This window comes from Bos javanicus, chromosome 24 (genome assembly GCF_032452875.1).
Source record: "Bos javanicus breed banteng chromosome 24, ARS-OSU_banteng_1.0, whole genome shotgun sequence".
NCBI classification, from domain to species: Eukaryota; Metazoa; Chordata; class Mammalia; order Artiodactyla; family Bovidae; genus Bos; species Bos javanicus.
In genome coordinates, this window is record NC_083891.1 from 10,923,553 (window position 1) to 10,950,163 (window position 26,611).

Here is a 26,611-nt window from a genome sequence, read left to right on the forward strand (position 1 = left end):
CTGCGGTATAGTTGCTTTACAATATTATGCTCATCTGCTGTACAATGAAATGTATACATGTATCCCTCTTCCTCTGGGAGCCCCCCTCCCACCCACTCATCATCCCCCCAGCCAGGTCATCACAGAGGGCTGGGCTGAGCTGTACAGCAGCACCCCACTAGCTATCTATTTTACACATGGCAGTGCACACACGTCAATCCCAATCTCCCAATTCATGCCCCTGCCCTGTCATCCATTTCTCCTTAATCACACTTGTTTGCATCTGATCTTTGTAATATCATGTTTCAATTCATTGGCTATTTTAGGCAGAGGGATTTTGGGCTTGCTGAACTGCCTGCAGCAATAAGTGCTCGTTTCATAGTATAGCATTAGACTCTAAGGATATAGCTACCTAAAACATGGACTTCCCAGGTGGGCCAGTGGTAAAGAATCCACCTGCCAATGCAAGGAGACACAGGTTCGATCCCTGGGTTGGGAAGATCCCCTGGAGAAGGGAATGGCAACCCACTCCAGTATTCTTGCCTGGAGAATCCTATGGACAGAGGAGCCTGGTGAGCAGTCCTAAAGACTCAGGAATAACTGAGTACACACACAAATGCATACCTCAAACACAAATAGACCTTACATAATATTTTTGGCTTGTCCAAATCCTGCCACCCCTCGAAGTGCAGCTTAGGCTATCAATCCTTCAAATGAAGTCTCATGTTCAGTGAACTTGGAGTGATTAGTATTTTTCTCACAATTAGCCCTGTGAAAGCTCTGGTACTTTCCCCACCATGTACTGTTTAACTTCTATGGAATCTTATTTCTTCAACAAGATTGTAAGTTCCTTTAGGTCAGAGGAAATGTTTTATTCATCTGTGATTTTTTGTATTTTTCCAGTGTCGTGCACAAAGCAGGTTCTTAATGTATGTGATTCATTGATCAGTCTGTGAATGCTGACATGAAGAATTAATAGTCCATTAGACACTACACTGCTCTTACAGTTTTTCCCATGTTACTGATGAGAAACGCAGAAGCGAAGCTTTTACTATTCCGAAAAATGATCAGAATCAGCAGAACACAAATCAGTCTTTCTGAGTTCAGTAGATAAAGCCTGATATTTGGTACTTGGGGCCAAAATTTACAAGAAATGGTAAGCCACTACGTAAAAACAAAACGTCAGAAACATTCTGGCCCTCGATTACCCACTTGTGTTTTCCAAATTTCTCTTTTTTTCCTAAGTAATCTCAATCACCTAATGTCCAGTTCTGGCTTAGTTTTCATATCAGGAAAGAGGAAACAAAGTATGCACGCAATGGTGGGCCGGGGAAGCCCTCTGGATGCTGTGCAAGCTGTAACAGACATAGCAATCCACAAAGCTGCTGTACTGTAGCCAATCACTGGGCTCCGGGCTCATTTAGTCTTTCACCCTGTTGTTACTATATGGCTGGATGGCATCACTGACTCGATGGACTTGAGTTTGAGTGAACTCCGGGAGTTTGTGATGGACAGGGAGGCCTGGCGTGCTGCGATTCATGGGGTCGCAAAGAGTCGGACACGACTGAGTGACTGAACTGAACTGAAACAGTTAGAATGGTAAGTTTTCAGTAGTAACATAGATGCCCTGATATTCTTTTAAGGAAAGGGCAGAGCTTTTAAGTTGTTAAATTACTTGAGTTGAGTTCAGTCGTGTCTGACTCTTCGCAACCCTATGAATCGCAGCACGCCAGGCCTCCCTGTCCATCACCAGCTACTGGAGTTCACTCAGACTCACGTCCATCGAGTCAGTGATGCCATCCAGCCATCTCACCCTCTGTTGTCCCCTTCTCCTCCTGCCCCCAATCCCTCCCAGCATCAGAGTCTTTTCCAATGAGTCAACTCTTCGCATGAGGTGGCCAGAGTACTGGAGTTTCAGCTTCAGCATCATTTCCTCCAAAGAAATCCCAGGGCTGATCTCCTTCAGAATGGACTGGTTGGATCTCCTTGCAGTCCAAGGGACTCTCAAGAGTCTTCTCCAACACCACAGTTCAAAAGCATCAATTCTTCGGTGCTCAGCCTTCTTCACAGTCCAACTCTCACATCCATACATGACCACTGGAAAAACCATAGCCTTGACTAGACGAACCTTTGTTGGCAAAGTAATGTCTCTGCTTTTGAATATGCTATCTAGGTTGGTCATAACTTTCCTTCCAAGGACTAAGCGTCTTTTAATATCATGGCTGCAGTCACCATCTGTAGTGATTTTAGAGCCCAGAAAAATAAAGTCTGACACTGTTTCCACTGTTTCCCCATCTATTTCCCATGAAGTGATGGGACCAGATGCTATGATCTTCGTTTTCTGAATGTTGAGCTTTAAGCCAACTTTTTCACTCTCCACTTTCACTTTCATCAAGAGGCTTTTGAGTTCCTCTTCACTTTCTGCCATAAGGGTGGTGTCATCTGCATATCTGAGGTTATTGATATTTCTCCCAGCAATCTTGATTCCAGCTTGTGTTTCTTCCAGTCCAGCATTTCTCATGATGTACTCTGCATATAAGTTAAATAAGCAGGGTGACAATATACAGCCTTGACGTACTCCTTTTCCTATTTGGAACCAGTCTGTTGTTCCATGTCCAGTTCTAACTGTTGCTTCCTGATCTGCATATAGGTTTCTCAAGAGGTAGATCAGGCGATCTGGTATTCCCATCTCTTGAAGAATTTTCCACAGTTTATTGTGATCCATACAGTCAAAGGCTTTGGCATAGTCAATATAGCACAAATAGATGTTTTTCTGGAACTCTCTTGCTTTTTCCATGATCCATTGGATGTTGGCAATTTGATCTCTGGTTCCTCTGCCTTTTCTAAAACCAGCTTGAACATCTGGAAGTTCACGGTTCACATATTGCTGAAGCCTGGCTTGGAGAATTTTGAGCATTACTTTACTAGTGTGTGAGATGAGTGCAATTGTGCGGTAGTTTGAGCATTCTTTGGCATTGCCTTTCTTTGGCATTGGAATGAAAACTGACCTTTTCCAGTCCTGTGGCCACTGCTGAGTTTTCCAAATTTGCTGGCATATTGAGTGCAGCACTTTCACAGCATCATCTTTCAGGATTTGAAAGAGCTCCACTGGAATTCCATCAGCTCCACTAGCTTTGTTCGTAGTGATGCTTTCTAAGGCCCACTTGACTTCACATTCCAGGATGTCTGCCTCTAGGTGAGTGATCACACCATCGTGATTATCTGGGTCATGAAGATCTTTTTTGTACAGTTCTTCTGTGTATTCTTGCCATCTCTTCTTAATATCTTCTGCTTCTGTTAGGTCCATCCCATTTCTGTCCTTTATCGAGCCCGTCTTTGCATGAAATGTTCCCTTGGTATCTCTACTTTTCTTGAAGAGATCTCTAGTCTTTCCCATTCTGTTGTTTTCCTCTATTTCTTTGCATTGATCGCTGAAGAAGGCTTTCTTATCTCTTCTTGCTATTCTTTGGAACTCTGCATTCAGATGCTTATATCTTTCCTTTGCTCCTTTGCTTTTCACTTCTCTTCTTTTCACAGATATTTGTAAGGCCTCCCCAGACAGCCATTTCGCTTTTTTGCATTTCTTTTCCATGAGGATGGTCTTTTCCATGAGGATCCCTGTCTCCTGTACAATGTCACGAACCTCATTCCATAGTTCATCAGGCACTCTATCTATCAGATCTAGGCCCTTAAATCTATTTCTCACTTCCACTGTATAATCATAAGGGATTTGATTTAGGTCATACCTGTATGGTCTAGTAGTTTTCTCTACTTTCTTCAATTTAAGTCTGAATTTCGCAATAAGGAGTTCATGATCTGAGCCACAGTCAGCTCCTGGTCTTGTTTTTGCTGACTGTATAGAGCTTCTCCATCTTTGGCTGCAAAGAATATAATCAATCTGATTTCGGTGTTGACCATCTGGTGATATCCATGTGTAGAGTCTTCTCTTGTGTAGTTGGAAGAGGGTGTTTGTTATGATCAGTGCATTTTCTTGGCAAAACTCTATTAGTCTTTGCCCTGCTTCATTCCGTATTCCTAGGCCAAATCTGCCTGTTACTCCAGGTGTTTCTTGACTTCCTACTTTTGCATTCCAGTCCCCTATAATGAAAAGGACATCTTTTTTGGGTGTTAGTTCTAAAAGGTCTTGTAGGTCTTCATAGAACCGTTCAAATTCAGCTTCTTCAGCATTACTGGTTGGGGCATTAGTGGAGTAGGTTAAAAAAAAAATGCTGGGTAAGACATGGATCATACGGGAAAAGGACCTCCATTTACTTGATGGAGGCAGGTGAATGCATTTCTTTTTAGAATTCTAATTTCTTGCCCCATATATCAGAAAATATTCCAAACACAAACAGCATATGCTATATTTCAGTATCACACTACAAAGAATGTCAATGAATTCAAACACTAATTATCCACTTTCCCATACTCTTTTACAATTCAAATATTATCTGGCCTAATGTTAAACAATTATGAGGAAACAAATCCTGCTTTTCCATTCCTCTGAGAACTACAATATCACTAAAGGTACAGGAGCACAAAGTTCACAATTGTAAGAGTCTCCAGCTTCCATCTCAACCTGGAGATTCACTTTTCCTAGGATCTCAGCAGACTGTGGAATCCACTCGTCCACTGGCATCTGCAGAAGAGCTTATATTTTGATAATTACTTGAGTGCCCAATGCAAATATATGTTTATGTCCATTAAACAACTATGTAATATTTACTACAATATCTTGGAAAATATGTGAATACAACACAACCTTCAGTAGATTGCTGATATAGTTCCTTGTAAAATACGTCTCCCTTCATTGACTTTACTGACCTTGAAATAAAAATGGCATGAAAACAATAAACTATAATAATAGTAATGTGCAGGGATACTACTTCCTAATATTTCAGTAATGATTGACAGTTTAAAAGCATCAGTTACTTTCCCTCTCCCTTAATGTTAAAAATCTTTGGGGTAGGGCAAGGACTGCAAGTGCTGCTTTTCTTTTTTATTGGGTTATATGGAAATCTCCCCTAAAGGCACTCGGCAAACAGCAGAAGAAAACCAATCTTCTAGAGAATATTATTTCTAGAAGTTCCCCTCAACTCGCTCAACTATACAATGAGGAGACTGGCCTCTTAAAGACTATCATAAATGGACCAGGAGAAAGAAATATGTGAGAGAGATGTCCAGAAATAAATAAGCTATGAGGGATTGCGCTGACATTAAAAAAAAAAGGAGTAAGGCAAAGCAATGTTGCAAGAATATGTGCATAAATCTAAGTCAAATTACTTTTCAAAAAGCAAAAGATATATTCACAGGCACCCACAAAATAACATTTAATTCAACTTTGAACAAAATGCTTATTTGTGAGATTTAGAGATTAGAAAAGGATGTAAGAAGCACTGACCTAAACTTTCAGGATCACCTTTATTAGTTTTAAGAAACTAAAAATGAGGTAAAAATGCAGTGCTGATGAGCTGATGGAGGACACAGAAGTCTTTACTTCCAAATTCAGCAGAGTTCGCCCTTTGGCCTTTTCTTTCTCTGTGCCCCAGGGAACAGACATGGAACTCACTTCATCTCTAACTCAAGTCACTACCCACTTGGTCCTACTCTCCCTTCTCCTTCCCCAAATTATTATATGATACTGCATTTTTTCAAATAAAATATTATTAAAAGTGAAATATTTACTCTAAAAGGCTCTAACAGAATGATACACAAGGAAATGGATAAAGAAAAAAATTATAAAATACCAGTAAACCAAAATTTTCCTAAATCCTCTCACTAGCTTACGTAGTGAACTATCATGTATATTACTGTCTATTTTTCCAATCCTCAATTTCATGAAAGCCTTCTCTCTTTCTCCCCATTAAATTAAGTGATTTGAGCATCAGTCAGGCTCTCCTGAGCACCTGATCTATGACTACGATTGCACTGTGGTTGTTTGTTCACAGGGGAAGAAGACAAGTATGTCACTAGCATTGTGATGCCATAACAAAGCCCAAATTCACGTCTGTGCACATTAATAGGACTTAGTGGATGGAGCTGAACTTAAATCTGGGAACTTTCTGACAATACAGGCTGGGCTTTTACAGGGAAGAGAAGGCTTATTCCATCTGAGTGCATCTGGAACTCATAGATATTCTAGTGCACAGAAGGTTATATTCTTAGAAATGCTTTATGATCACTGTGTTAAAAATAATACAGCTACTACATAGCCTGAATTTGTTATATAGACAGAGAAGCAATGAGTATGACTTCACTTTTGAAATAAGTTATTTTATACAATTCTTTACTAGACTATGATATTCATGTCAAACAAAAGAGAAGGAAAAGAGAGCACTAATTACATATAACCTCTCTCTATATATGCTGATCATTATTTGTATATTAATGATAAATTGATATTTAATATCATTAAATGTGTGTAATAATTTACTTATATAAATAATAAGGTTAAGCCTATTATTTTAGGGAGACAGAGAAAATTATGAGCTCTTCTTAACTAAAAATCATTGTCTAATGTGTAGATGTTTTTCATGACACTCTGCAGTCAATGTCCAGACTTCTTTCGTAAGGTAGCTCAAGAGCGCTTAGCATTATTAAATATCAGTTACACCAGAGGTTCAATCAGTGGTTAGTTGAACATATCTCAATATAAAACCTTCACTAATTTTTGTGAAACATGAAAGTACAAGTTGCTCAGTTGTGTCTGCCTCTTTGGAGCCCCATGGACTATATAGTCCATGGAATTCTCCAGGCCAGAATATTGGAGTGGGTAGCCTTTCCCTTCTCCAGGGGATTTTCCCAACTCACGGATTGAACCCAGGTCTCCTGCATTGCAGGTGGATTCTTTGCCAGCTGAGCCACAAGGGAAGCCCAAGAATACCGGAGTGGGTAGCCTATCCCTTCTCCAGGGGATCTTCCCAACCCAAGAATTGAACCAGGGTCTCTAGCATTGCAGGTGGATTCTTTACCAGCTGAGATACCAAGGAAGCCCACTTTATAGATTTTATAATCAAAATCCAGATCATGAAATAAAAATGTGTTACTTATGAACCCAAATTAAAACATGAAATACAATCTAATTTCTAGTATATTCTATATAATCACTTAGATATTAAATATTTACTTGAAAAAAAAACATTTTACCATATGTATATGTATGTAGCTCTTAGATTATAAGACTATAGGTAAAAGGTGTGACCTGTAATGCTGTGATATTTTGGGATGCTTACATATCATTATTCTGTTAGTCCCACAGAGTTGGTTATAACAATGTTTCTACTCTCTATACAGGCCTATTGAAAGAACATTTTAAAATAGTCCTTGTATATAAATAAGGTATTATTTTATTTTTAATAAGTAGATTAGACTAATAAACACATACTATCCATACAGACCAATATATAAAAGGATCTGTTGAGAAATTAATCCCCAATTTAAATTGTTTATAAAATTGGTTTTCTAACATAAACACTTATCCTACAATGAGGACACGCATCACTTTCTCTTTGATCACAGTTTGTGTTGCAAAAGTGCTCAGGATAACGGGCCGAACAGGAACATCAGCTCTGCTTGTGGATGACAACGGCGCCTAAAGACGGTTTTGCAGGACTTCCCTGGTGGCCCAGAGGCTAAGACCCCATGCTCCCACTGCAGGAGACTGAAGTTCAATCCCTGGTCAGGGAACTAGACCCCACATGCTGCAACAAAAAGATCCTGCATACTGCAACCAAGGCCCGCCAGAGGCAAACAAATAAATAAATATTAAAAAAAAAAAAGATACAACATTGCCACACAATAATGACCTTGGATAATCAGGTGACGTATTTTGGAATTAGTAAAATGTTGAGCAGTTCTGATCCTGTTTCACTTCTGCCATGATGGCTCAATACATATTCATAACTGGTTTCTATTTGCTATAACCCCAAAGCTTCCCCAGCAGCTCAGTGGTAAAGAATCTGCCTCCAATTCAGGAGCCACAGGGAATGTGGCTTCAATCCCTGGGCTGGGAAGATCTCCTGAAGGAGGGCCTGGCAACCAGCTCCACTATTCTTGCCTGGAGAATCTCATGGACAGAGGAGCCTGGCTGGCTACAGTCCATAGGATTGCAAAGAGTAAACCAGACACAATAGAAGCAGCTGAGCACTCACGATCCCAAAACATCATAATGTAGAGACATGAGTTGTCAACAAGGGCACACTGTTACAGAATTATTGAAAAGGACAGCAATGAGCTCTTACCTCACTGGGCTGTTGGAAGAATCTGGGTCGTGAGCTGCTACGGTGCCAATAATATTCCCAACTTGGGTGGCTTCCGACACCTCCATGGGGTAAAGCGGTGCAGAAAACACAGGGGGCTCGTCCACGTCTTCCACGATTATCTTCACAGTTGTCGTGTCGCTGAAGGGTCCCAAGCTCAGAAAGCGGGGGTCGGCATCTTTGTTTGCAGCTTCTATCCGTAGCGTGTAACTTGTTTTGGCTTCAAAATCCAAGTCCTGTAAAGAAAGTTGTTAGGAAAATTAAATTGCCCATTAAATACTCAGAAAAGCAGAGCCTTTTCACGTATGCATGTCAATTAGCATAGTATGGACTCTACCAGGAAAATGTACCATCAACATTCAAAAACAATAAATAATAATGCCAATCAGACTCCTTGTGGCTTTCTGGCTCACAGACAATGGTAAATGCTTTTGAACTAACTTAATCCACTCTGTGTAGTACACTGCATAAGTAAATGCAGGTCTTTAGAATATTACTGGAACAACTGATATGATATAAAAATCTTTTCCAGCAGGGACCTCCAGGTAGTATTCATCAACCATGTAATATCACTGCACTATCCAGGAATGCATGTTGAAAAGGGGGAAAAAGATAACTTTCAGTTGAATTTCTCATTTACAAGGTCATTTTCATTGATGTAGGGGACTCCTTTACAATCCTAAGACTTCCCAGGTGGCGCTAGTGGTATAGAACCTGCCTTCAATGAAGGAGATGCAAGAGATGTGGGTTCAATCCCTGGGTTGGGAAGCTCCCCTGGAGGAGGGCATGGTGGCAACCCACTCCAGTATTCTTGCCTGGAGAATCCCATGGACAGAGGCGCCTGCACGGTCCACAGGGTTGCAAAGAGTTGGACAAGACTGAAGCGACTTAGCACACATGCTTACCATCCTAAACTTTCGAGTGTTCCCAATGCAGCTGAAGCAGAAGAAGTGGCATACTGTAGTTATACAGCCAGAAAACATAGCTGATTTTTATTTTTTTTAACTTTTTATTTTGTACTCAGGAACAGCGATTAACAATGTTGTGATAGTTTCAGTTGAAAGGACTCAGCCATACGTGTACCTGTATCCATTCTCCCCTAAACTCCTTTCCCATCCAGGCTGCCAAGTAACAGAGCACAGTTCCATGTGCTATACAGTAGGTCCCTATTGGTGATCCATTTTAAATCTGGAAGTGTGTACATAGCTGATTCTTCTTGATGAAGCACCCATTGTTTCTTCAATATTCCACCATCACTATACTCAGTCTCTATTTATATTAAATGGTTGACAGTTATAATCTCTCTTCTATAATGTTTCAACAGGATTAACATGCTAACATTTTTCTCAAATACAGTGACCTGAGTCAAACCATATGGTAGCTTTAAAAATGTTTTAAGGACAGTTGTGTGTACTTGTAAAGCACCATCTGTGAAAAAAAAAAAAAAAGAATCATATGCCCGACATGTGGAAGCTGTCTATGACAGTAGTATGCTTCTCTTTCTTCAAGAGGTATAGAGAGCTCCAGCTTGTTGGGACTTTCAATCTATCTCGCCACTGAAACACTGTCCCAAAATAACTGCTATATTTAATGTATAAAAGCAAAAATTTTAGAAAGAAACCAACAGAAATCGCAGCACATATATAAAATAATGTACTGTAAAGCAACTATACCCCAATTGAGAAAAAAAAACCCCACAAACCTTAAATATATATATATATATTTGTCATTTTACATGTTATTTAATTTAAAAGAGCAGTGAGAAAAATTAGCTAAATGTATTTCTGTAGAACTACAGTCTAAATTCATAGTCATGTGTATGGGCCTATGTGTGCACACACATATAGGTATGTATACATTCCAATTCATTCCAGAAGGATGTGAGGCTAATTGAAGTGATGGCAATATATAAATATAAAATGTATATACACTTAATAACACACGCCATGTATATGTGTATATGCTACATGAGACATAAGAATTTATATACCACTTACATAAAATATATTAACATATATATACCTTAAACCAATACAAAAAATAGGTTTATAATATCCAGGCCAGAGAGCATTTATTGAATTATCTGCTTAACATCTGTCTCATCTAGTAAACTGTAAATTCCAGACTGTTTTCTTCAGTACTAGCATACTTAGTGCCTATTCAGAATTTGATACATTGAAAAGCGTCAATATTCTTAATGAATTAGAAAAAGATAGAATCCAGATATCCAGTCCTCAAGAACCTTGAAAATGAACTGAATCTTTGCTCCAGAGAATCCAGTAGGTTGAAGTGAGAGATGGGGGAAGAAACAGCCAGGTATATTGTTTTTCTTGACCAGAAAAACTTCATATAATTACTATGGGAAAACCAAATTTTAATTCTTCTCTGAGGTTTCACATGAAAATTCTGAGACCTCCCTGGTGGCTCAGTGGTGAAGAATCTGCCTGCCCATTCAGGAAGAACGTGTTCGATCTCTGATCTGGGAAGATCCCACATGCCATGGAGCAACTAAGCCTGAGCACTGAAACCATTTTTTGAGGCTACCATTTTTTTATTCTACTCTCGAAAAATATTTCTAGCCCAATGGTTGTCAGCCAAAGGTGAGAATCAGAACCCCTCGGGGAACTTTCTAATACATTCCTGGCCCCTTCCAAGATTTTGATTCAGCAGATCCAGGATGAGTCACAAACACACTTATTTTTAAAAGGTTCTTCGGGTCATTGTGATGCAAATACTCTTCTAAGAAACTTGATGGTTCAGTGGTGGTTTAATTGCTAAGTCGTGTCCGACTCTTGCAAACCCATGGACTGTAGCCCGCCAGGCTCCTCTGTCCATGGGATTTTCCAGGCAAGAATACTGTGGAGTGGGTTGCATTTCCTTCTCCAGGGCAGCTTCCTGACCCAGGAATCGAACCCGGGTCTCCTGCATTGCAGGTAGATTCTTTACCGACTGAGGTATGACGGAAGCCGAAGAAATTTGACTTCCTCGTTAAAATTTTCTTGGGCCCATACATGCAATCCAATACTTAATTGGGTTCTGCTAAAAATAAAACAAAGCATTCTTATTTACACAAATACATTCACTTAAGACACTCTCAACATACACATAGCTTAGATATGAACCTATTTAATTTGTTCTTACATTACTTACAAAACTGGTAAGTTATGAGAAAAATCCTATTTTTATATATTCTGTGACTATGTAAGATAAGACGAGGTAAAAGAAAAAAAAGAAAAAAGCCTGTTTACCATCTGCTTTTCAATCACTTCAAAACCACAACTTTTAAGATATTCATGCAGGTTTACCAAAAGGGACAGCAAGTCTTTCTGTATTCAAGTAAAAGTTTGACTGACTCATGAAAGAATAATTTAACATTTCCTGCACAAATGAATGCAATTATTTGATGGCAACTTTTATTTTTAATGTGTCTAAAAGGCAACAAGATGCAGTAAAGACATCTGGATGCTGCCAAGTCATAAAGTAACACAGGATCACGCATGAAGATTGGCTGCCTAAAAGCTATTATGAAAATAGAACCATAAAAGAATTCTTATGAGAGCCCATGAATCAAGATTCCAGACAGAAGGAATTGCCACACAATGATTTTCAGAGCAAATCACAATCAGCCAGTTTTCAAAGAGAGGTGTGGTGTGATAGATGGCAAATTGAAGAAATGACTTTTGCAGTAAAATGTTAATTCCTGCTTTCTCCTTCTGATTGATTTCTACATAAGCAATATATCCCATAACTATTTGACTTTGCCAACAAAGGTCCGTCTAGTCAAAGCTATGGTTTTTCCAGGAGTCAGGTATGGATGTGTGAGTTGGACTATAAAGAAAGCTGAGTGCCAAAGAACTGATGCTTCTGAACTGTGGTGTTGGAGAAGATTCTTGGACTGCAAGATCAAACCAGTCAATCCTAAAGGAAATCAGTCCTGAATATTCTTTGGAAGGACCGATAGTGAAGCTGAAACTCCAATACTTCAGCCACCTGATGTGAAGAACTGACTCATTTGAAAAGACCCTGATGCTGGGAAAGATTGAAGGCAGGAGAAGGGGACGACAGAGGACGAGATGGTTGGATGGTATTAGACTCGATGGACAGGAGCTTGAGTAAACTCCAGGAGTTGGTGACAGGCAGGGAAATGGAAGCCTGGCATGCTGCAGTCCATGGGGTCACAAAGAATCAGACACGACTGAGCAACTGAACTGATTAAACTTCATGAGCAAAGCTATACTTGGGGAACGAAAATTAAAATAATAACCAGGGAAAGTAGAAGGAAAGGGAAGGAGATAAAGGCACTGTTTAAACACAGTCTATTCAATATTTGAAACTACATACCACTGGAGACTAGATGTATTTGGAAATTTGACCAAAACACTGTTCAAGACGCAGCCCAAAAGAGCAAGAAATGTGAAGGATTCCTAAGAATCTGAACTCAAAACTCTATCACTTAGACCCAAAATAGCAATGCCATACAGAAGTTGCTTTATCTGTCAAGTGTCGTCTATGTCAGAGACACTGAAAGAGAAAGCTGCTTGTTGGCCATCGTCCCTCCTAAATAATGAAATAGCATGGTATAAATTTATTGCCATCAAAAGATGATGAACTTTGGGATGAAAAAGCAAGCATAATAACTAAGACAGTGGTCAGCAACCTTTTCCTGTAAAGACCAGACAGTAAATAATTAGACTTTGCAGGCATTATGGTTCTCTGCCACGTGAAAATGAACTAGCTTGGCTGTGTGCCAGTAACACTTCATTTACAGGCACTGAAATCTGAATTCTATGTAACTTTCACATTTCATGCAACATTCCTTTTTCTTTTGATTCTTTTTCCCAATCATTTAAAAACATAAAACTATCCTTAGCTCTTGAGTTGTCTAGAAACAAGCAGGCAGCTGTTTGCCAACCTCTGGTCTAAGAAGCCCCAGATAATAAGCTTCTCTCTCCAGACTAGAGGTTCACACCTCTTCCTCCCACCCTTTTTACTCCACGTAAAATGAATTATTCACTATATACAGCGTACTTGGTACATTTCCAGTGTGTATCATCTGCTGTTCCCTCCTTCTCTGTCTGCCATTTCTCTTATGGGAATCTTTTGGGGCGGGGGGGGGTGTGGGGAGAGAGAGAGAGAGAGAGAGAGAGTGAGTGAGTGAGTGTGTGTGTGTGTGTGTGTGTGTGTGTGTGTACTATAGCCTGTAGCCCTCCAGGCTCCTCTGCCCATGGAATTTTCCAAGCAAGAGCACTAGATGGCTGGATGGAGTGAGGCGCCATTTCCTACTCCATGGGATCTTCCCAACCGAAGGATCGAACCTGTTTATCTTGTGTCTCGTGCATTGGCAGGTTGATTCTTTAACCACTAGCGCCACCTGGGAAACCCATCTTCTGTATGAGTGATTCCATAATAAGACTTATAATAAGACTTCTTTATATTGAGAGAGAGTTACCTTCAAACAGGAAGTTTCAGGCACATCTTTAAAGTGCATTTTAAAAGATGCAAAGTTGATACTATTAAAATTAAGTAAAAGTTGCTACTATTGAAACTAGCAAAAAACTCCAGTGAAAGACCAAGATTATATGTGTACTCAGGGGCAGACACTGGAGAAGGCAATGGCACCCCACTCCAGTACTCTTGCCTGGAAAATCCCATGGACAGAGAAGCCTGGTGGGCTACAATCCATGGGGTCGCTGAGGGTCGGACAGGACTGAGCTACTTCACTTTCACGCACTGGAGAAGGAAATGGCAACCCACTTCAGTGTTCTTGCCTGGAGAATCCCAGGGATGGGAGAGCCTAGTGGGCTGTCGTCTACGGGGTCGCACAGAGTCAGACACGACTGAAGTGACTTAGCAATAGCAGCAGGGGAAAACACACTATGTAAATTCTAAGCCACGTCAGCCCACCACCCATTCCCTTTCTGCTAGAACAAACAGGCATTCTCCAAACTCAAAAAGCAATAAGCACCCTGTGTTGGATGACATCATCACATCTTGGTAGCTGCCTACCTCACCAAGTAAGTAGGGTTACTGTAAATTATTCATAAATGTAAAGCATCTAGAACAGTGATGGACACAGAGCGATCACTGCATTAGCATTTGCTGTTACTACTGTACTATTATTAGTGCCATTATTTCCTGCTAGATTATCAGCAAATCAAATGGAAAGTAAAGACTACATATTTTTCTTCTGTTTTTCCCCAGGACACCTAGGCCTATGTCTTTGGCAGCATTAGTTTATAATATTCATCTTCTGAATTAAAAATCATTAACTATCATAAACAGTGGAGTCTTATCAGTTTCTCCCTGCCACTGTTAGCTTCCTTAACAGTAAAACCTTAGTTAAAACAGCATTAAATTCATTTAATAAAATCTCTGCCCTGAATTTTTTTTCTTCTTTTTATAGCTTGGTTTCTGGTCTACAGCCAAACGCGCTCTCATGAAACTCAATGGCCTTCTTTTAGGGCTTGTACTTCTGGTCAGTCCTGTTGTTGATGTTTCAGGAACTGATCCAAGTTACATCCTTCTGGAAATTCTTCAATCTGTTCCTGTAACCATCACATGGTACCACCAGGGCTGTTCTGTGTGTCAGTGTACACATGTGTTCCTGTCTATATATTTAGTGTCTTATGTTTAATACGGATCTTGTACAGAAGCACAGAGACCGTTCATCATCCTTAAAAGCATTTCTATCTCTGGCACTTTCAGCTGTCCTTTGGATCAAAGCATTAGACTTTGTTGCTTTCAATATCCTCCCTACTTCTTGATCAAATCAATATAAATCATTTTTACTAAGTAAATGGGCTTCAATAACTGTACCAATGGAAAAAGAACCCACAATCATAACCTGCCCTTGATGATTATCTGACTGTAAATTAATTGACTACTCAGGAACTTAGCTTGGAAAAGCTTTCTCAGCAAAGAACAATTTTGTACATTTAAACAGTTTACAAGTTCTAAGTTTTTCCCTTTTCCAAAAGCAAAACACGCCATTATTATGCACAACTACACTGAAGCCTTCCTTTCTCCCTTCCCTGAATTGTGCCCTCAGGTTGACCAAATGCAGACAAACGTTTCCTTACTCCTGACTGTTGGGGGCCAGAGTGAGGCACTCCGCCTGTGGCAAAGGTCATGAGGAAGGAGGCTCAACATACACAAAGGCGGGATCGGGCCTCAGGAGTCCCCCTGGAAATCCTCAAGCATCTACCCCCATAACCAGAGCCTGCCTACTTTACTACTTTGTGCTCTCATCTACACCTCTGACTTTATGGGGGGCTGTCCCCCACCACCTCTTTCAGAGAAGGAGTTAACTTAGAGCTCCAGTTAATAAAAACTCCTGTGCGTGACAAGAGTGTTTTAACCTACAAACTCCTCTGAAGGTTCTCTGGCCTGCTTGACAGGCTCGTCTGGCCACATGTGATTGCTCACAGCCTCCCAACCATGAGAGGCACGAGATGCTTTAAACCCTCTAAAAACAGGTTCTTTAGAGAAGTTAGAAAACTATTAGTATAAGTATAGTGGGCTGATTAGAAATTGTATTGATGAAGGGTTTTTCATTTGTTGAGCCAATGTTTGTTGCTAAGTCTCCACATCCCCTGCCCTTACACACATTAATGAATATATAGAAGAAATAAGTGTTAACCTTTGATATTAATCACGTTAGACCTTAGGCTAAGTAAATTCTTTCCTTAACTAAAACCCACTACACCCTCACCCTATAGGAATGTAACTTTATTTGGGTGGCGTCTGTTTTGAGAATAATCACCCCTGGAGAAATAAGTGTCCTGGTTGACTGACTGCTGTCACAAGGAGAGGGTCATAAATTGTCAGCAGGCCCCCTGGCCAGAAGATGATGTAACACCCCTAAGACCTCTGTATACATTTGTATGAAGCACCTGATTTTGATAAAAGTCAGGACTGCCGACCCCACGTGACTTTTGCATAACATCTCAGTGTATAAAAGTAGACCATGGAAAATAAAGAATTGGGATCAGTTTCTCGAAATACTGGTCTCCCCATGTCGCTCTCTCTCTCATTCTGGCTGAGTCTCCATCTGGAGCGCAGAACCCGCCATGCTTACTAATTATGCCTGGGCTTCTAAGATCCGACCGGGGAGGCCTCAGTGTCTCCTCTCCTTCGGGAGAACGGAAGGACGCCTGCGGCCTACGTAAGCGGCGCAAACTTCTTGTCTTGAAGTTTTATTGGTCTCCCGAGTAAACCAAGCTACTCAGCCTCTTTTCTCCACTGAATTTTCCTGCTGAGCTATCCTCATTCTATTACTCTTTACATCTCTAATTAATATCTAATTGAAGCTATTGTATCCTGATCCTCGCCGACGCTGTCCCCGCTTCGAACTCCCTGGATCAGCCGGGGCTGGACCCCGGTACCTGACCTCCCTTTTCTTAGAACCAACCTTCAGCAGGAGTCTTGTTCCAAGTTATAAAACTACCTGCTATAATGAAAACACAAGAAAATGTACATTTCCTTTGTGTAAAACAAATACAGTGCAATCTAACTCACCCCATTCCACACACACATATTCCAGCCCTTAAAAATTCAAGTCTTTGTAATCTTGCTTCCCTAACTACAATATTCTTGAAGTCTGCCTTATATGTTTAACTTTGTCCAGTGACATTTATGCTTTGACAGTTGCAAGTGACTTATCACTACACACAGCTTTTGTCTTAAAATGTCTGTGAACTATAAAACCTATATCCAGATTTGTGCACTAAGTTATTTACCATAGAGAAGGCATCAAGGGAAAGGTGTGTTCCAAACTATTATATATAAAAATAAATATATTTAACTAATAAATAGCAAATAATTATATTTAACTTATATGCAGAATACATTATGTGAAATACCGGACTGGATGAAGCACATGTTGGAATCAAGACTGCTGGGAGAAATATCAACAACCTCAAATATACAGATGACACAGCTTTAATGGCAGAAAAGTGAAGAGGAACTAAAGAGACTCGTGATGAAGGTGAAAAGCTTTTTCACTGAAAAAGCTGGCTTAAAACTCAACACTCAAAAAATGAAGATCATGGCATCCAGCCCTATCACTCCGTGGCAAACAGATGAGGAAAATGTGGAAACAGGGTCAGATTTCATTTTCTTGGACTCCACAATCAATGCAGATGGTGACTGCAGCCACGAAATTAAAGGAAGCCTGCTCCTTGGAAGAAAAGCTATGACAAACCTAGACAGTGTATTAAAAAGCAGAGATATCACTTTGCTGACAAAGGTCTGTATAGTCAAAGCTATGGTTTTTCCAGGAGTCATGTACAGATGTGAGAGTTGGAACATAAAGAAGGCTGAGCACCAAAGAACTGACACTTTTGAACTGTGGTGCTGGAGAAGACTCTTGAGAGTCCCTTGGACAGCGAGGAGATCAAATGAGTCAATCTTAAAGGAAATAAACCCTGAATAGTAATTGGAAGAACTGATGCTGAGGCTGAAGCTCCAATTCTTCGGCCACCTGATATGAACAGTCAACTCACTGGAAAAGATCCTGATGCTGGGAAAGATTGAGGGCGAGAGGAAAAGGGAACGAGAGGATGAGATGGTTGGATGGCATCCCATACATGAGTCTGAGCAAACTCTGGGAGATAGTAAAGGACAAAGAAGCCTGGTGTGCTGCAGTTCATTGGGTCGCAAAGAATCAGACACAACTTGGCGACTGAACAACAATAACAACAATATATATATGTTCAGTCTCCAAGTCGTGTCTGACTCTTCGCGACCTCATGGACTGTAGCCTGCCAGGCTCCTCTGTCCATGGGATTTTCCAGGCAAGAATACTTGAGTGGGTTGCCTTTTCCTGCTCCAGGGGATCTTCCCAATCCAGGGATGGAAGCCACATCTCGTGTCTCCTGTGTTGGCAGGCGCATTCTTTACTATGTCACTGTTGATGCCTTCATAGATGTTCAGGGGTTAAGGGGGAGAAAAAGAAGAGCTCTGAAAGTTTTTCCAGCTCTGTGGGTGTCCTCTACAAAGTACTGACCCTTTCCTATCTCACTGTGCTAGATTTTGAGATCTATGATAGAAGCCAAGTGTAAAATCTTACATTTGTCCAGCAGGTAATAATTGTCTGAGACAGGTAAGAGATATTCACTGCCTGCTGAATGAAGGGGAAAAAAATTAAGAACAAATTATTTGAAACGTAGCAAAATGTGCTTAGTCATTCAGTCATGTCCAACTCTCTGCCACCTTTTGTACTACAGCCCACCAGGCTCCTCTGTCCATGGGATATTTTTTAGGCAAGAATACTGGAGTAGTACTAAAGAAAGCTGAGTGCCGAAGAATTGATGCTTTTGAACTGGGGTGTTGGAGAAAACTCTTGAGAGTCCCTTGGACTTCAAGGAGATCCAACCAGTCCATCCTAAAGGAAATCAGTCCTGAATATTCTTTGGAAGGACTGATGCTGAAGCTGAAACTCCAATGCTTTGGCCACCTGATGCGAATACCTGACTCATTTGAAAACACCCTGATGCTGGGAAAGACTGAAGGCAGGAGGAAAAGGGGATGACAGAGGATGAGATGGTTGGATGGCATCATCAACTCAATGGACGTGAGTTTGAGTGAACTCCAGGAATTGGTGATAGACAGGGAAGCCTGGTGTGCTGCAGTCCATGGGGTTGCAAAGACTGAGTGACTGAACTAAGCTGAAGTAGGTAGCCATTCCCTTGTATCTTCTGCATCTCCTGCATTGCAGGCAAATTCTTCACCTGCTGAGCCATTGAGGAAGACCCTTATAGCAAAATACATAAAAGCAAATACAGAATAAGCAGTAAAAAATAATGGGTGGGTCTATGTCCATTTTATATTTTTATGAGGGTCATTATTTTAACTTTCAAAAAACTCCATATGTTAACAGCTAATTCTCTTGCGCTTGATACAGTCATATTTTATAAGATGATTTACACTACCTAAAAAATATCTAGTGCTTACAGGTAAACTGGGACCCTCAGAACGCTATTATGAATAGTTTCAGGAATGTTTAAGCCTAAGACATTAAATCGTGTCAAGATATTAGGAATAAGTATACATATATCAAGAATTATTATTTTTATTATCTAGGTTCACAAGTGCCCTCTGACCTCCATGAGTACTTACATTAACATTTTAACCTAGATTTAAAGATCACTGAATATTTTTTAAACAGCAACTCAAGCAGGTATACCTAACACATCTCTATTTTGTAAAAATTTTTTTAAAAAACTTTGACTATCAACTAACTGTGTTACATTTCAAATTGCTAATTGCACTGTCTATAAAGAGGTAGTACCACAAATTGCTGAATATATTCCCCAAGAACAATGCATATTTATGCAGTCCTTAGCCTGTGCAGGGTATAGTTCTAAGAGTGAATTTAGGTAGGCTGTTTGAATTTTATAAGCAGAAGTTAGGAAACAAGCCTTGCAAAAATGACTGTATTTCTGCCCAACATCAAAAACCTGATTCACAGTATAGCTCAGATTGATTCCCTACTTGCTGATGTCCATATTTCCCAGCATGCACTACTGACTGGACCACAAACTTCAGTGAAAGGATCTCCATCACTTTCAGGGAAGCTAAACCCAGATTATGGCCCAAACACAGTTTATGTTTCTCAGGGGATCTTTATGAAATAATGGCAACTACTAAACTATCTTGCTCCACACGATTACTTTGTGAGTCATGCTGACAGTGGAGAGGAGATTACAGTGCTGTCGGCTGACCTGAGAGCCACCCTTATTTTTGCCATTTCATGTAAATGTAACCTGAAGGTTTTTTAGTTTCTCTGGAGAAGAACTGGGACCCAAGATCTTTCATCTTCTTCCACAGTATCTACAGTATTTTTTTTTTTTTTTTGCTGTAGTCCATGGCATGTGAGATCTTAGTTCCCTGACCAAGATTAAAACTATACCCCCTGCATTGGAAGGTGAAGTGTTAACCAGTGAAGAGGTCCATACAATATTTTATAGCGTCTCTGCTTCCATATGCTTCACCTCCTCACTCCTTGAATCTGAGCCACCCAGTCCTGCTTCAATCAATATGATGCAGTGGAAGTGATGTACTGTCAATTATGGAAATCAGCTTCAGGAGAACTTTCAGCTTTTATTCCTGCCGTTCAGGAACAAACCCAGATTAGCTACTGGCTGACAGGAGGCATGCGTCCATCCCTTCTTATCATCCCGGCAGATAGACAGCCACCTCTACAGAGGAGCCCACGTAAGACCACCAAAAACCCACCATGCTGAACCCCACCAAATCCTGACCCATGAAATGACAACCTAAAAAACACTGTTTTAAAGCACTAGCTTTGGGGTGACTTGTTGGGTAGCAGCTGAAACAACCACAAAAAGGAAGAGAATAAGAGTGGGTGACTTCAATTTTTGACATCTGATGGCCAAATATAAAGGGAAAATGAAAAAAAAAATAGACTAAACCAAATAAACTAATGGCAGAGAGGTCAGATTTATACATGGAAATTTCCATATTCTTCAGTTCAGTTCAGTCGCTCAGTCGTGTCCGACTCTTTGCGACAACCATGGACTGCAGCATGCCAGGCCTCCCTGTCCATCACCAACTCCCAGAGCTTACTCAAACTCATGTCCATTGAGTCAGCAATGCCATCCAACCATCTCATCCTCTGTCGTCCCTGTCTCTTCCTGTCTTCAATCTTTCCCAGCATCAGGGCCTTTTCAAATGACTCAGTTCTTCCCATCAAGTAGCCAAAGTATTGGAGTTTCAGCTTCAACATCAGTCCTTCCACTGAATATTCAGGACTGATTTCCTTTAGGATGGACTGGTTGCATCTCCTTGTTGTCAAAGGGACTCTCAAGAGTCTTCTCTAACATCACAGTTCAAAAGCATCAATTCCTCAGTGCTCAGCTTTCTTTCAGAGAAGGCAATGGCACCCCACTCCAGTACTCTTGCCTGGAAAATCCCATGGATGGAGGAGCCTGGTAGGCTGCAGTCCATGGGGTCGCTAAGAGTCAGACACGACTGAGCGACTTCACTTTCACTTTTCACTTTCATGCATTGGAGAAGGAAATGGCAACCCACTCCAGTGTTCTTGCCTGGAGAATCCCAGGGACGGGGGAGCCTGGTGGCTGCCATCTATGGGGTCACACAGAGTCGGACATGACTGAAGTGACTTAGCATAGCATTGCATAGCATAGCAGCTTTCTTTATAGTCCAACTCTCACATCCATACATGATTCTATTCTAATCATTGCCTTATGGATTATGCCCTGTCTTTACTATATAACACAGATTCCAGGATCCAACAATACCTCCATCTATTGATAATATATGCAAATCCTTTTATTGATCTAAATAGGAGTTTTTATTTCCTTTCTTGATCAGTCATTTTTAAATTCTCTTAAAATACCTTAATCCCAGAAGACTACAAAAAATGCTTTTTCAGAATCCTTCTCTGCCCTGTTAACTGAAGTCTGTCAGGTTGGCCAAGTAATAACTAAAAAATTATTTTCCTCATTTTATACCCATACTTCATGGTGTTCCCAACTGTCCCCTTCATTTTAATTGCCATGCATATGCTATGACTCCCAAACCTAACTCTGTACTCTAGACTTCTTTGAGATAAAACCCTTCTTCATGACATTCTAGAAACAGTTATCTAGATGTCACAGTAACAAAAATGTAAGATTACATTTTAATCACCTCCACATTCCCATTCTGAAGGTGCAACACATTTTTCATCTAGTTGCCCATACTAGAATCATTAGTTTTATTCTTAAATTCTCTCTTCAACTTTCCTTACATAATCACTAAATCCTCTCTTATCTATTTCTTAGATATCTTTTCCTTGGAATCCTACCCATTGAAACTAATCTAGGGAACAACAACCAGGGAAAAAGAAGGAAAATTGTACCTTATCTGTGACTTGTCCTAAGCAAAAAAAGAAAAAACATAAAAGGCTCACTGGAAAATGTCTTTGACATACACATATTCTGAAAAGATTATTCTGATAACTGCCAAAATAAAAGAAAACAGAAAATACTCCTAAGGAACAGTCTTAGTCCCTTAGTCTATCCTGTGCTGACATTCACATTACTATCAACTTTCTTCAAAGACAGTTGATTTCTTATTTTTTAAGACCTTAAATTCATCTCTAATCTTGACTATTCAAAAACAAGTACATTTATACCTTAATAAGCAGGTAACAGTCTCTATGCACACAGCCATGTTCATAAAGATTAAAATGATGTTAGGATCGACTTCTGATACACAGCAACAATGGGTTGAACAAATTGGAAAATATTAATCTGAAAATCAGACATTCACTAAATTAGTTACTGTATTAATCTTATAACATCCAGCCTTCAAAACTAAAACCCGAAATGTATGTTTTTCACAGTCAAAGGGCACGAAGATCTTTGCTCCATTTTGAGAAACGTGCATCCACAGCAGCAGGCTTAATTAAATAACATCTTTGAAAGAAAAAAAACTGTAATGAAAAGAAGAAAAATAAATTGGAAATGCTGCTGGTTTCATTTTTCTCCAACACACATCAGCAGCATTTATCAGATACTGAAATACACACTTGACTCTGAGCATTAGCCCCTCATTACTGCAAGCAGCAGACAAGGACACGTTTCAATAACAAGACAGCAACCCAGAGCTCAGAAGTCTGTGCAGCTGAGCAAGTCAACAGGACGTAGCAGATTCTAACTCTTCCTCCCCCACAGGGAATGGAGGCTAGCCATGGTGTCAGTGCCTCCCAGTAATGCTCTGTTATTTGATGGTTCTGACTTCACTCAGCCTTTTTGAGGGTATGAATATGAGGAGATTATGAACACAGAACAGTAGAATGGGCCTGAGGAACCTTAAATACGTTATTTGACAGTACAATATGTGCCTCCATAGAAGCCATCCCTAGGCCACAAACTGGATGTGTGCTTATCCTTCATAGGAAATGCATTTTGAAAATGCTCATTTTTTACTGTACTGTAACTCTACGTAGTAATCTATTTTATAGAAGCAAAACCCATATGTAATCCCAGCTGAGATTTTACACTGAAAACTGAAGTATATTAGAGGTAAGATTGCCACACTCAAAGGAAAAATGAAAGACTTAAGTTCCTACATTGTAAATTATGATGGAGAAATGTAAACAGAAAGAATTCTAGGTGGAAAGAAAGACGGTTTTCACTCAACATGGGATAATACTTATGTTCACGCTTTGTGGACGTTGAAGCCCTAGGTAACTGGTTATAAAGGTTATCATCAAATCATTCATAAATGGCCACAGAAGTAGACTCTACTTTGCTTTAACTATTTAACACTATGGTTCTGTTATTATCTAAAATATATTTAAAATATATAATCATGTCTAAATGTATGGAAAGGATCACTGAATTCTAAAAAAAATAATTATCTGGTAATACCCATACAAATCTTTAGCCTTGTAGTTTCTGCATATTTGATCACACTAATAAGCATTTTCTGTATCAGACATTAGAGCAGTAATAGCATAACTGAAGGTGCTGGTGGTCTACTCACATCTGCCTCTCGTGACCCCTTAGATTGTAGCCCCTCCAGGCTCCTCTGTCCATGGGATTTCCCAGGAAAGAATACTGGACTGGGTTGCCACTTCCTTCTCTAGAGGGTCTTCCCAACTCCAGGATCAAAAGCAGGTCTCTTGCAGGTTCTTTACCGACTGAGCCACCAGGGAATCCCATACAACTGAAGGTAGTCTTTCATAATTCTGTACTTCTTTTTCTAACTAACGTATGCTTTAGAAAAAGACTGTTTTTCTTTCTCCCTGCTCCTAAATTTACCTGTATGCAAAGTACAGTATACATAGATGTTTCAAAATAGGATACTAACTTGCTCATCCTAGATGAATCTCATTGTAACCATGATGGTGCACTGTTTATGAAAAAAGCAATGTACTAAAGTTTTATTATACTATAGAGTAGAAAGAAAAACGGTTCAGATGATTATCAAGCATGGTTCCCAGGTACAAAATAACCTAATTCCAATAGAAATGACTCTATCTAAGTGGACATAAGAACACTATTATCCAAATGTGAAGTAGTATTTTAAGACACACAATAATCAGAACAAACATGTCTTAAACAAAGTGCTCACTAACATCCTAGCAGTGCCTGGTTGTAAATGTTTTCCTAAAGTTAGGAGAGCCTGGAAAACTTTTCAACAAGTGATTCATTTTTTATGGACTGCCTGCAGCATTCTCTTGTTTATCTCTGAAGATCTTAACATATTCTGAGAACAATGGAAGAAAGCTTTGCCTTCTTTCAGAATTTCTTGGTTTTAGTCAGAATGCTCTTATGACTCAGATTCAGAAATCCATTCTAAATTTCACAAATGATTCTACTATTATCTGGTCAGGAAAAGAACAGTGAATTTATGGGACTCAGACGTTTTCTCAGACTCTGATCACTCTGAGGGGTCTCTGGAAATGTTTTACCTAGAACAGAATATACGCCCCCATTTTACTGAAACCTTGGTAAGCAGAACTGAAAGTCAAAATCCTGTTCTTGAGGACCATGAACAATTGTTGTTTCTTGACAGAGAGAATCATCATATCTTAAGAAGAGACTTTCTTCATTCTGAGAAAACCACTCCAAAGAGAGAGACTTAAGTTTAAAAAAAAAGAAAAAAAAAAAACAAACATAAAATATGCTTCTGAAATTGAGAACCAAATAGTGTTGGTTTCATGATGGAAAAGAATCAACCCACAACGTGGGAGACCTGGGTTCAATCCCTGGGTTGGGAAGATCCCCTAGAGAAGGGAAAGGCTACCCACTCCAGTATTCTGGCCTGGAGAATTCCATGGACTGTACAGACCATGGGGTTGCAAAGAGTAGGACACTTTCATGATGGAAAAATCACTTGGATTTGGGAGTAAAGACTGCCTTTGTGAGCTCACACTGCCCACAGTTAATAAAACTTTTTAAAATAATAAAAAATAACACAGAAGGTTTAGGGATACAGACAAAAAGGATGGATAGTTCACATGCAGCCCCTAGAGGGTTAAATCCATGTGGTTGGATTGAAGACAAGAGTTCATACACCTGTTCTCATGAACTATAATGAAGCTACTGATTTGAAACTTACTTTTGTAGTTCTCATTAGTAAAAGCTCTCCTGAATTCTAATACTTTTTCAATGCATTCTTTTAGAATTTTCTAAATCTATTATTTTATCAATGATTATTTTACCACTTCCTTTCAATTTGTTGTACCACTCTGTCTTAACAGTTAAGTACTATTTTATACTATATAAAGTATTTATACTATATAAAGTATATACGATTTTATACTATATAAGGTATAAAATACTTGATAGTAAAGTAGCTTCTTTACAAACTAGCTAGAATAATAAAAATTAAATGGTGTTGAGTTTTGAATAGCAATTTCTAAAAAATAATTTAACTAAAAAGGTCAGATTTAAACATTAAAAAGCTAGAATTCAGACTGTGAGCTCAGAAACAATAAAAAATAGTTTCAGAGTGAAGCAGTGATAACCAACCTCAGGGGAATGCCAAAGACAATAGAAACAAACAAACTTAAACACCAGATCTATTATGGATCAAGAAAGGACAAGAGACTAGAAAAACTTCAAGGATTTAAATTTAATGAGAATTAAAAAATAAAAAATGTGTGCTATTTGACAGGCCAGGAAAAGTGGTAACATTTTAAATAAATGTTTAAATAAACACCATTACAATTCAGTGCTTTGAAAAGAAGAGAAATGCTCAATGAATTAGAATAACTTTCCCAATAATAAGAGTTCAAGAGAAATTAGAAAATATAACTTTCTACTCCATAGTATATTTTATAAGAGCTAAAAGTAAAATACCTTTTATTATATATTATTTGTAAGCCATTCTTGTTTGCAAAGCACTGTACATATATAACAGGGTCCTTGCAAAGGAGGCATAAAGACACCCTTTCACATACACTACACTTCATCTGGTACAAACACCCCCTTCCACACTGTACTCCAGGAAATCTGCCCTACTTTTGCTCTCTGAGCTTAACACGCTCATATGATAGCCTCTGTCTCATATGATAACTTCTGCACAGGTGGTTACCTCCACAGGAAAGTCCCCTTTTCCCTGTTAACCTGCAGAATAACACTACTGATCCACTGTGCAGCTTCCTCCTTAGGTCATGTTCAAATCTTTGAGTGACTAGCAGGGACTGACTAGCTGGCTGGCAGATGGGGCCGGGGCTCGCTTGGGCACTTCTACAGGACCTTGGCTATTTACCCAAATCATTGTGACCATAGCTAACATCTTACCCGCCCCCCCCCCCAAAAAAAAACCCACAGTATTACATTTTTACTAGACCAGTGCCCAACAGTGGAAAGCATGTGTGCGCTTACACCCTT

The 26,611-nt window shown here is 39.6% G+C and overlaps 1 protein-coding gene across 1 annotated transcript in view; it reads right to left on the reverse strand.

Moving 5' to 3' along the window:
• The window catches only part of CDH7 (cadherin 7), a 147,962-nt gene that overhangs the window by 31,412 nt on the left and 89,939 nt on the right, over positions 1–26,611 (reverse strand). The window contains exon 7 of the mRNA XM_061399565.1: positions 8,220–8,473. Within this exon, the coding sequence (XP_061255549.1) occupies positions 8,220–8,473 (254 nt within the window). The remainder of the gene's footprint in view (positions 1–8,219; positions 8,474–26,611) is intronic.